The sequence below is a fragment of the Lepisma saccharinum genome, chromosome 28 (genome assembly GCF_977018435.1).
Source record: "Lepisma saccharinum chromosome 28, izLepSacc3.1, whole genome shotgun sequence".
In the NCBI taxonomy this organism is placed as follows: Eukaryota; Metazoa; Arthropoda; class Insecta; order Zygentoma; family Lepismatidae; genus Lepisma; species Lepisma saccharinum.
In genome coordinates this window covers 20,692,693-20,703,628 of record NC_139256.1, presented here as the reverse complement: position 1 = coordinate 20,703,628, position 10,936 = coordinate 20,692,693, and the positions used below count along the sequence as shown (strand labels likewise).

The following is a 10,936-nucleotide window of genomic DNA, read 5'->3' as shown; positions in this document are numbered from 1 at the left end:
TCTTTCTATTCATCGTCTTTCTTTCCCTATTTATCTATTTCTTCCTTTCTCTTCATCGTTCTTTCTTTCCCTATTTATCTATTTCTTTCTTTCTATTCATCGTTCTTTCTTTCCCTATTTATCTATTTCTTTTTTCTCTTCATCGTTCTTTCTTTCCCTATTTATCTATTTCTTTCTTTCTATTCATCTTTCTTTCCCTATTTATCTATTTCTTCCTTTCTTCCCTATTTATCTATTTCTTTCTTTCTCTGTTTTTCTTTTTTCTCCTGATTCTCTATATTTATTTATTTATTTATTTCCGTCCTTCATTCTATCTTCCTCTTTGTTTTTATATTTCCTTATATTTATGAAAGTGTGCGAATTAACGGGAGGATGCAGGGGATCGATCCCTACCAAAAAATGTCATCCCTTTTAAAATAAATTATTTTTATCCCTGCCAGGAATGTTTTTATCCGCTTCAAAGAAAATGGAATTTTAAAAATATGGTAAATCATTTCTTAACTATGTAAGAAGCACAATTGAAAATCATTCATTGTCCATTAATGGCCCAGTCATCAAAGATTTCACCCACTGAAAAGCATAGGCGTGCGCAGATCCTCTGATTGGGGGGGGGGGGGGTGGAACCTTCATGAAAGTTCAGTCGGGAAAGATAAACCTCATTTTATCTCAAGGCTTTAAATTCATTGCATTAAGGGGCATATAGTATATATATGTGTGTGTGTGTGTGTGTGTGTGTGTGTGTATATATATACAGGTGTAGCAAAACTCTTTCAACAACGCTTGGGTGCTGGTAGATATCATAAAAACAAGTAATTTCTCCCTATAATGTTTACCTCGAAAGCGCTTAGTTTCTGCGCTATAAATGCTTAAAATCTATCCTGTACGTATGCAACCCAACACAGCAAACGCTTGCTCTGACATAACTACCAGGGTTGCCACTAGCGTTCTTCGTTAAGAAAGACAACTTCAAAACAACAACTTTGGAATCTTAACTGAGCAAGATCCAGAACATTAATGATACGATGTTGTAAGAAGCATTGACAGTATTTATAAACTGACCAAGACAAATAATGGGCAGACTGAAATTCAAGATTACTCATTCTAAAATATCTCCATAATTGTTTGATTGATTTGTTTATTTTAATTCGCTTATCTGCCACCTTTGGCTAATCGCGAAGATGAAGATGATATGATGAAATAACAAATGACACCAATGTCTAGGCCAGGATTAAAAACACGAGACACCGGCAACGTAGCGATCTGTGCTAACCACATCACCACGGAGTGTTTCGTGTATCATGCAATATCAACAATTGCAAGGGGCACGTGAGATAAGGGAAATCCACGAACCAACAAATGTAAACATGATGTGCTTTCTGCCTCGTTTCGAACATTTGACATTCGAACAAAAACTGCTGGCTGCTAGTGCATTACACAATGACTCTGCCATCGTGGTTGCAATGACATTCGCAGCAAAACATGCCTTTACTGCAGAAATGAACTTTCCTTGTCAGTATATTGGTACTGGATTTTTCTAACGCTACTATTGTTAGAAGAGTCAAAATAATTCGTTAAGAGCAGAGAACTAACAGACGTTATAAATTCAGTTTTCTTACAGTGTTCTTTTTACGTTAAGTTCAATGCACCAATAGGTGTAGTGTCCATTCATCAATTTCATCATGTCATCACTTATACCCATCTTCGCAAATTAGCCAATAGTGGCACAAATATAATGCAAATCAATCCAAACAAAGAGTAAGAACTACTTGGGCATCAACCCCTTCCTTCCCCTTCCTTAATCCATTATAAACCAGGGGTTTCCAAACCTTTTGTAAGGAGGGCCACGAGCAAATTGTCGTAAGCCACATAACATTTTTACTTAAACTAAAGCCAATGCATCAAGATAAAATTACAGCATTTATATAGATCTGTGGAGGGCCGTGTAAAGAACATTGTTGTTGACTTGCTGTTTAGGTCAACTTTATGCACACATACGTAGGATAATTGAGACTGAACCAGTGATGTGCCGTAGACTATAAGTTTACGTCTACATGCGTTCACTACACGTAATATACGCGTAGATTACATTGAGTTGTAGTTTACATAGACTACGTAGACAATCTAAAGTGCATTAAAATTAATTTTCAAGGGTTTCATGAAAGGAAAGTGACATTTTCAACTATATTGGTTCCTAACGAAATGAAAAGAATCTCATTTACAACAAAATTTCTCTTCTCTTCTATCATCAACTATGGAAGAAGATAAATAGTATGCAAAAAACAACAACAGATGGCAGTCGTGAGGCAAGAGTGGTCTTTTTCCCATAAAACACTAGAATATTTCCTATATTAGGTTTCTTCCTAGGTGAGAAATTGTTCGAATTTGGAAGAAAGAGTATGGAAAGTTCTCCTCACACATCGGCAACTGATACGCAGTATAATTTTCTTTTAATTCCACGGCGCCCTTTGCTAAGTTATCACCTTTCGCCATGTTTACATAGATTACATCATCTACGTGTATAAAATTGTCTACGTGTAGAATGTAGACTATCGTTGTTTACGCGTAGACGCACATCACTGGAGTGAACCTAGATGTTTAAGATGGGATCCCGAACCACTTTGTGCCTCCAACAGGTATCGAACTCGGACCCCTTCATTACAAGGCGACGACGTTAGTAGCTGGCACGTAAGAAACCCTTAGCGAACCGGATGTACGTCATGTACCGTAGATTTGACAGCCCTGTGCTAGCTATACATGTAACACACAAATAACATGGCAATTCAATTTAAGATAAAATATTAGTAAAGAAATACATGATGGGTACAAGGTGCCTATGTAAGAAAACTGAAATATGAAAACCTATATGTTTTACCAAAAACAAAGAAGCACATGTATATGGAAAATAACGTTTTTATTTTTCAATTAAAACATTTGTATTATTATCACAGGATTTTTTTTATTTTACAAACGAATCAGATGAGGTTTAATGTAAGCTGCTCCATGAAGAAGTTTCCCCCAAGGCATTCGTCATTGCGATGAATGATGATGAAGGTTTCTTCAAGGCGAGTGGTAACTGATCACCTGGGATTAGCTGAAATGTATATATGTCAGAATTTCACATATGAAATTTCCTATGTATATTTGCTATTAGTTTAACACCTTAAAGTGTTACTAGAAGCATTCGTGGACTCGTCTTGTGCTAAAGATTAAAAATGTATCTAAACACACAGAATAAGGTGTGTATGGACTAGCATAATTATGCTTTAATTGTTAGGTTCTGAAATAAATCGTACATTTCTTAAATGTTATAATTTTAGTTTCACTAGATGGCGCATGTTTTGAACAGAACATGAAAACCTGTAAAACAGATATTATTTTCTAATAAAAGAGATGAAGCTAGGTACATTAATTTCTGAAAAATTAAGTTGTTGAAAGATTCAAATACGAATGTTTTCATTGTTCAAACTTTTAGCATCTGAAGATCTCTAGACATCAGTCTTTACATACAAGTATTTCTAACTGTTCTTCATTAAGAACAGTCTTCTACCATTAAAGCCAAGAGAATTGAATTGGTTTATTGTTAGATCAGAGAAAGTATCTACACACAATCTAAATATTTGCCACTCGTTGTCACATATATTACTAAATATTATCATATTGTATATTAGATGGCGTACAATATGAAGTATCCAAACGTTTGAAATTTTGATTAACTCTCTGCAGATGTTGATGAAAGAATCGCTACTCAATATTAGATACTTTTTTGTTGCTAAAGGAGTAGCACTATTCTCTCCAGTATTTTTTACTTCGTTTATATATTTGCTTAATTTACACGATTCTTAAAGGAATCTACAGGATCTGTTGCATTACGTTTTTGTGTTTCCGGGTAGACTTTGTATCAAAAGAGTTTTTTATTAATTTCTAAAGCCGGTTTTTACCAAGAAAACGAGTGGAATTGTAAATGTAAATTCAGATAGAAACATACGTATATATATTTTAAGGGATACTGCTATATATAAACACACGCGCTGCAGCTACCAGCCGTTTGCAGCAGCGCGCACTGTTTTGCTTAACCCACTCGTTTCCCCCCCCCCTTATCTACCATTATACGCTGTCTTGCTCCAAACATTCCCGAGACAAAGTGTAGTTGACATTTTGATGCTGAAATTAGCTTAAAATCACAACCTCGTGAAATTTGAGCTTCGAAAAGGTCAAACTGAAGAAATTGCTATTAAGGGTTAAGTAGCATATAAGTGGTTCAGAGCATTAATGGTGCCAGTTTTGAGAATAAGGCACATTTAGTTAACTTAGTAGCAAGAATTTGAAACTTGGGAGATACTTCTAGCACTGAAATGTTGATACTTCACAGATCTGAGTTATACATGGAACTCAATATCCACGAAAAGTGGAGTTACGACACTTGGGCTCTGCATGGGAGATTTGCCACTAGGCTAACCTAGGGGCCGCACAAATGTCCAGAGGGGCTGCGAAGGAGCAGAAGTGACAATTACCATATTATAATTTTTTAATATTGTGACATCAGCAAAATAAAATATGAAATGACTTTGAGTCTCTCATTCAACAGTTTGCTACGATGAAAGTCAGAAGGAATCAGTTTTAGACGAGGGTTCTCTTGGTAAATCTAAGGTATTGTTTTATGAAGGTTTAGTGAATAATGTTTAATCAGATGTGTCTACATTTTAAAGTTTTCAAGTGTCATTAATGCAGAGCATGCAATTGGTGGAAGAGAAGTACTATGTTAACAAAACTGTTAATAATAATAATATCTGCAGGGCGCAATGGAAAGGATAGCCTAGGGGACGAAGTTTTAAAAATCCCTCTTGTGCTCTAGAAATATCAAGAATGTCAAGAAAAAGTCAAGAAATTGGGCTTGTGGTCAAGAATTTTTGATTTTTTTCAGTTCATTGAATTTACATTGTTATATACCTGCACTGGGATTTCATAAAATTGGATATTTGGAAATTTAAAATTATATTGAATTGTGTTTACGATTTGTTTGCTTTGTTTATTAAGAATTAGTGCCTCCCCGATGGCGCAGTGGTTAGGTCGTCGCCTTTTAATCAAGGGGTGTCCCGGGTTCGATCCCCGCTGGAGGCACATATTGGTTCGGATCCCACTTTAAAAGCTGTAGGTCTAGTCCCGATTAGCCTTTCTGTGCATAAAGTGGACTTAAATCAATAACTAAATTTATTAAGAATTACATTCTTAAATGCATGAAGTTCTGTAAAAATATTAAATGCAGTAATGTGGCCATTTCCCATCCAAGTTGAAGCCACAAGGGTTCCTGGGTTCGATACCCGGTTGAGGCACATAGTTCCACTTTAGACTGTAGGTCCAGTCCCGGTTAGCCTTTCTGTGGACTTAAACCAACAAATCAAATCAAACCCATCCAAGATAAAGTCTGAAGCATTAATTTTTACATTCATCTTAACTGGCCTTGTGGTAGGTGTTTTTCATTGAATAAAAATATATATTTTTTCTTAATTTACAACTATACTTAAGTAGGGGCCGATTAAATAAATGTTAAGAAAGCAGGGGGAAGGTCATAAAAATGTCAAGAATTATGGATTTGTTATTTTGGTAGACACCCTGGTTAAGCTTGGCTTCCACGTTTGGAAAGATTTGTCTTGAAAATGTAATTTGTGTTGTGACGTAATGAAGACTCACCTAGAGACGGTACGACCTTGCGAGATGAAGATGAAGCTTAGCCATAGTATCCGCCAAGACCGTATCCGTAGCCCAGACCAGGGTAGCCCAAGCCGTAACCATGGTAACCGAGACCGTAGCCAAGAGGATGGGCTGCAGCAATAGGAGCGGCAATAGCTGGTGCAGCGATGGGAGCGGCAATGGCATGGGCGGCGAGTGGTGCAGCTAGGGCCGGTGCGGCGAATGGTGCAGCTAGGGCCGGTGCGGCGATTGGTGCAGCTAAGGCTGGTGCGGCGAGGCCATGGTAGCCGAGGCCGTAGCCCAGGCCAAGGGCTCCCCTCTTGTCCTTCTGCTGGGCGGAAGCGACGGCCACAAGGGCGAGGACGACGACAGCCTGCAATGATTCGGAGAAAATGATTGTCAGAGCTGATAAATTGGGGGAGCTGGTCCGAGTCACGCCCTGGAAAAGAAATAGAAAGTCGAGAACCAGTTGTGATTTTCCGAGTGTTATGTAGGTTATTGGCACTCCGTACGTTATTGGAGCGCAGATGGTGCACTTTCGCTGACTGCAGTGTGTAATGGAACAGCCGTGGTTTCAAAGAGTGCACATTCGGACTAATCCTAACTAAACTTATAGCTTTTAAACAATATGGAAATAAATTAGATGTCGGGCACCTCGATGGCGTCGTGGTATCGTCGTCGCCTTGTGATCAAGCTGTCCCGGGTTCGATAGGTTCGGATCACACTTTGTCTTCAATCCATGGCCCGTGCTCGTTTGAAAAATTGGTATGACTGAAGATGACCGGAACCCTCTCCGCTTTTCTTCATATTTGGCATACTTACTAATTGAGGCCTGCTAATGACGAATCTGAAGTTAAAATTTGTCGGAAACGTCTAGAAATTGCAAAACAATTGCGAACCATTGACGCTAGCCCCACGAACCATTGACGTGTGGTTAGGTTAGTTTCGGTTAGGTTAGGTAAACATAGTTAAAATTTCGTTTCGTGGTAATATCAGGAATATATATATTTCCATGTGAAACAAGAAATGTCGCGAAAATCGATGGTTTCCATTCCGAAAACTAACGCCTTATTTTAGCTTATTTTGCAATTTCTAGACGTTTCCGACAACTTTTAACTTAAGATTCGTGATTAGGAGGCCTCAATTAGTGAGTATGCCATATGAAGAAAATCGGAGAGAGGTCCGGTCCGAAAAAATAAGTACTTAACATAAAGTAACGCTTTGGGCTGGTAGATGGCAGCATCTTACAGTTTTCAATACCGTAGCGTAGCTCCGTGACCCTCGAGCGTCATTGAAATGTTTCATGTGGCCCGCACTGCCTGCCGAGTTTTAGACTGTAGGCCGTGTCCCGATTAACCTACCTGTGCATAAAGTGGACTTCGAACATCAAATTCACAAAACTCTTCCCTCGCTTAATGGCGCATTTAAGTGCGTTTGTTAAAATTTGTGTCTAAAAGCTTAACCATATGTACGTTCTCGGAAAATTCGCGAATTAAAATACACAGTCATTTCGTTCGTTACAGTGGTTCGAATCACACTTTAATTTGTAGGCCGAGTCCAGATTAGCCTATCTGTGCATTAAGTTTACTTAAAAATTCAGATTTACAAAAATCACCCTTCTCTTAGTGGCACATTTAAGTAAGTTTGTTAATGTTTGTGTCTAAAAACCTTAACCAAGCTAAGTTTGCCCTCGGGAAACTCGCGAACTAAAGTGGACACGCTTCACTTTCTCTCGTGACTGCGAGATCTGCGACTACAGCGCCACAGGGACATTCCTATCTTGGACAAGCTGTAAGTCCACTTTATGCAGAGAGAGGATAATCGGGACTTGCAGTGTAAAGTGTCCCTGTGTCATTTGACACCATCAGGGCTCAAACATGGAGCCCTCTGTTTAAAAGACGACAGCGTTACAACTACGCTATCACGTAAGGCTATTTAAAGAATACGTTATTGAACTTCAGGTCCCCTCCCCCATGAAATATCCTCGAATCAGTCCATCATGGTTCCTGATGTCACTCGCTGGTTTACAAATTGTTTGTCTGCATTTAGACTTTGGTTAATCTACGTCGCTTTGCTATCTCCATAGGTTAACCGCAGCATGAGGATGAATCTATTACCAGGATTTGAACCTGAGACCCTTGGCTTCGTAGCTCCATATGCTAACCATTCCGCCATTCAGGACGGCCAGTTCGTACCTTGCGAGGACCTCACGGTGACGCAGTGATAACGTCGTTGCCTTGTAAATCATGGGGTCCCGGGTTCGATACCGGTGGAGGCCCATAGCGGTTCAGTTTCCACTTTAAACTGTAGGTTCAGTCCCGATTAGCCTTCCAGTGCATAAAGTGGACTTAGCAACTCAACTCTTATCTTGCGAAGCACTACTTTATATTTTGACTGGCTCAATAAGGTACAACCAGGCGCATATTGTTTCCCACGTTTGGTAGGTGGGGACGAGCCAAGTAGCGCGTTTGTACACGGCTTGATGATACCATGTTAAAAATGCAGGGTATACTAAAGTTTCTGACTTCACTTGCAGCTACAATACCATTGGGGATTGGCGTAGTGGTAACGTCGTCGCCTTGTAATCAAGAGGTTCCGGGTTCGACACCAGGTGGAAGCACAACTAGTTCGGATCCCAATTTAAACTGTAGACCCAGTCCCGATTAGCCTTCCTGTGCATAAAGTGGACTTAAATCCAAAACTAATATAAGCTTCAAGACAATGCTTCCCTGAATCAAATCCGCAACCACTTAAGTGGATAGTACGTCATGGCTATCTTGTTACTCTCATGAGTAACAACAGACACATTGTAGTAGTACTGCAGAAAGAAAGCGAAGTGTCAGACAACCCGAGTCGTTCAGAGAAACAGTGCGTACCATACGTTCATGAAATTCTTACCAGCCATTTTAGTCAGGAATCTGTGCATTGTTTCAAAGAATAATTAATTTGTTCGGCAAGTGTTGAGCTACTTATTGCAAGAAGAAATCTAAGCACTTCTTGAATTTCATTCAACAATTTGTATCCTTAACACAACCGCATTGAAATGTTCTAACAACCTGTTTGATCGTTAGTAATAACTTGGAGAACAGATTTAATGGACTTGTATTGCAAAACCGGATCCGTAACTTATACGATTGTGAATGCGTGTGCATTGGTATAGCAGGCTTCTGTTAAGTATAGTGTAATCATGTAGATATGTTAATGAAAATACAATCTGGAAGTGACTATTGAAGTTTTAATATGAGAAAGCACGCGACCTTGTCTAAATAGATGCTCACATGACGAGTTGTCATGAGAGGGAACCGAGATTGATTCTTATGACGTTCACGAGGTGTTATTTAAGTGTGCCTCATTATGCGACTGATTCTCTACGGTTACTAGGAACCGGTTCAAATACCAGTCCGTAAGGGGTGGCCTTTTCTATGGATACCAAAATGTCACCCTCCCTTCCATGTAGTACACCCTGGACAGTGGCGTATACTGATTACAAGGTCTGGGCTATGTCACATGGTCCTAGGCTATGAATAGAAATCAGGTTGCCAACTCCTAAGAAATCAGGTTGCCAACTCATAGGAAACCAGGTTGCCAATTCATAGGAAACCAGGTTGCCAACTCATAGGAAATTATGTTGCCAACTCATAGGAAATCAGGTTGCCAACTCCTAAGAAATCAGGTTGCCAACTCATAGGAAACCAGGTTGCCAACTCATAGGAAATCAGGTTGCCAACTCATAGGAAATCAGGTTCTGATCAGGATCAGGCTTCACAGATTGACTAGCTAGCCTAGAATATACGCTCCTGATCCTGGACTGCATTTTGCAGACTATGGAGGCTCTGTCGTCTGAACATACGGCCAGTGTAATCCTCCGTTTGGCTTGTGTTGTCTGCTGCCCTTGTGTGTTTGTCCTTTAATCCATTTCATCTTATCACCATTCATCCTTATCGTCGCGATTAGCCAAAAGTGGCAGAAATGGGAAGAAAAAGAAACCAATCAAGTTACCGGTTCGTTTATTGATTCAATTTCCTATATTCCCATTAACCTCGGGGTGTAAGGTGGTCACCTTCTCTCGGGGAATACAAACGTCAGCCTTTCTCTGCAACCCTGGGCTGCATTTTCTGCAGGCTGACGAGGCTCTGGCGCTTGGTCTTACAACGGGGAAATCCTCAGTAAGACCTGTGTTGAGTTGTCCAAATATGTTCGTTACTTTCCCCTTCATCCATTTCATCCTGCCATCGTCACGATAGGCCAAAAGTAGCAGAAAAGCAAGGTCAAAAAACTAAATCAGTAAGTTCAAATATGGCGGCTGGTCATCCCAAGAAAGATTTTTCAGCTAGTTTCCTCCATTACGATTGATTGATTTGGTGTTTTAAGTCCACTTTATGCACAGTGAGGCTAATCGGGACTGGACCTACAGTTTAAAGTGGCTGTAGGTCCTCCATTAGGAAGTAGTCCCTCTGGAAGATCTGCTTGGCCATATTGCCGTTGATTGGCTTGTAGAGCCTTTAGCATTGGTAAGAGTAGGTGATATGATTCAATGAAATTGGCTATCACCTGGATAGCTGTGCTACCTCCGAGAAAAGCACATTGGCAGTGCGTGTGCACAGGTTTTCCAACGAATACCATTGGGCTTCGATGCTGGATAGGTTAAGTCTCATGGTTAATCGCGACGATGAGGCCGTACGGAGGATGAAATCACAAAATAATCCTTGCCTTACTCAGGACTCGTAACCCATGCCTCCCACGGTTTCGCCGCGAGTTACCTTAACCACTACACCACGGCGGATGTTTCGCTAAAAAAGAGGTAGTGCTAAAACACAGTCACTCGCAGACATGTATTCCACTCACCAAAACCTTCATGTTGAGAGTAAAAGTGATGTTTGCTGAGCTATGCACTCCTATAGACTGATGACAATTGTAGAACATACCACGTGTGTGTGTGTATATATATATACACACACATCCACGGCAAGAGGTCACTTTCGCCGCAACGGCCACACCTATCGGCCATCGGTAGAAGCTGGCCAATCTGCAAAAAAAAAAACCTTTCCAGCATAAGTCACTTGTGAATTCAATGGTCGCCATAAAAGAAAAAGAAGACAATCGTTAATGTTCGAATCTCTTCCTGTAGTGTGAACCAGTTTTTCGGCCAAACCCCGCCCCTCTTTATACTCGCCGCTCCTCACACACACACACACACACACGCACTCTCTCTCCTGAACGCATTAGGTTATACGGCTCACGCATCTCG

General features: G+C 40.1%; 1 protein-coding gene across 1 annotated transcript; it reads right to left on the bottom strand.

Moving 5' to 3' along the window:
- Positions 1-2,901: 2,901 nt before the first annotated feature.
- LOC145980988 (uncharacterized) lies at positions 2,902-10,588 on the bottom strand. Its single transcript, XM_083114081.1, has 3 exons — positions 10,534-10,588; positions 5,689-6,061; positions 2,902-3,091 (listed from the first exon to the last, which is right to left on the bottom strand). The coding sequence occupies exons 1-2, from the start codon at positions 10,543-10,545 to the stop codon at positions 5,726-5,728; spliced, it is 348 nt and encodes a 115-aa protein (XP_082970207.1). The 5' UTR covers positions 10,546-10,588; the 3' UTR covers positions 2,902-3,091; positions 5,689-5,725.
- Between the last annotated feature and the right edge of the window lie 348 nt (positions 10,589-10,936).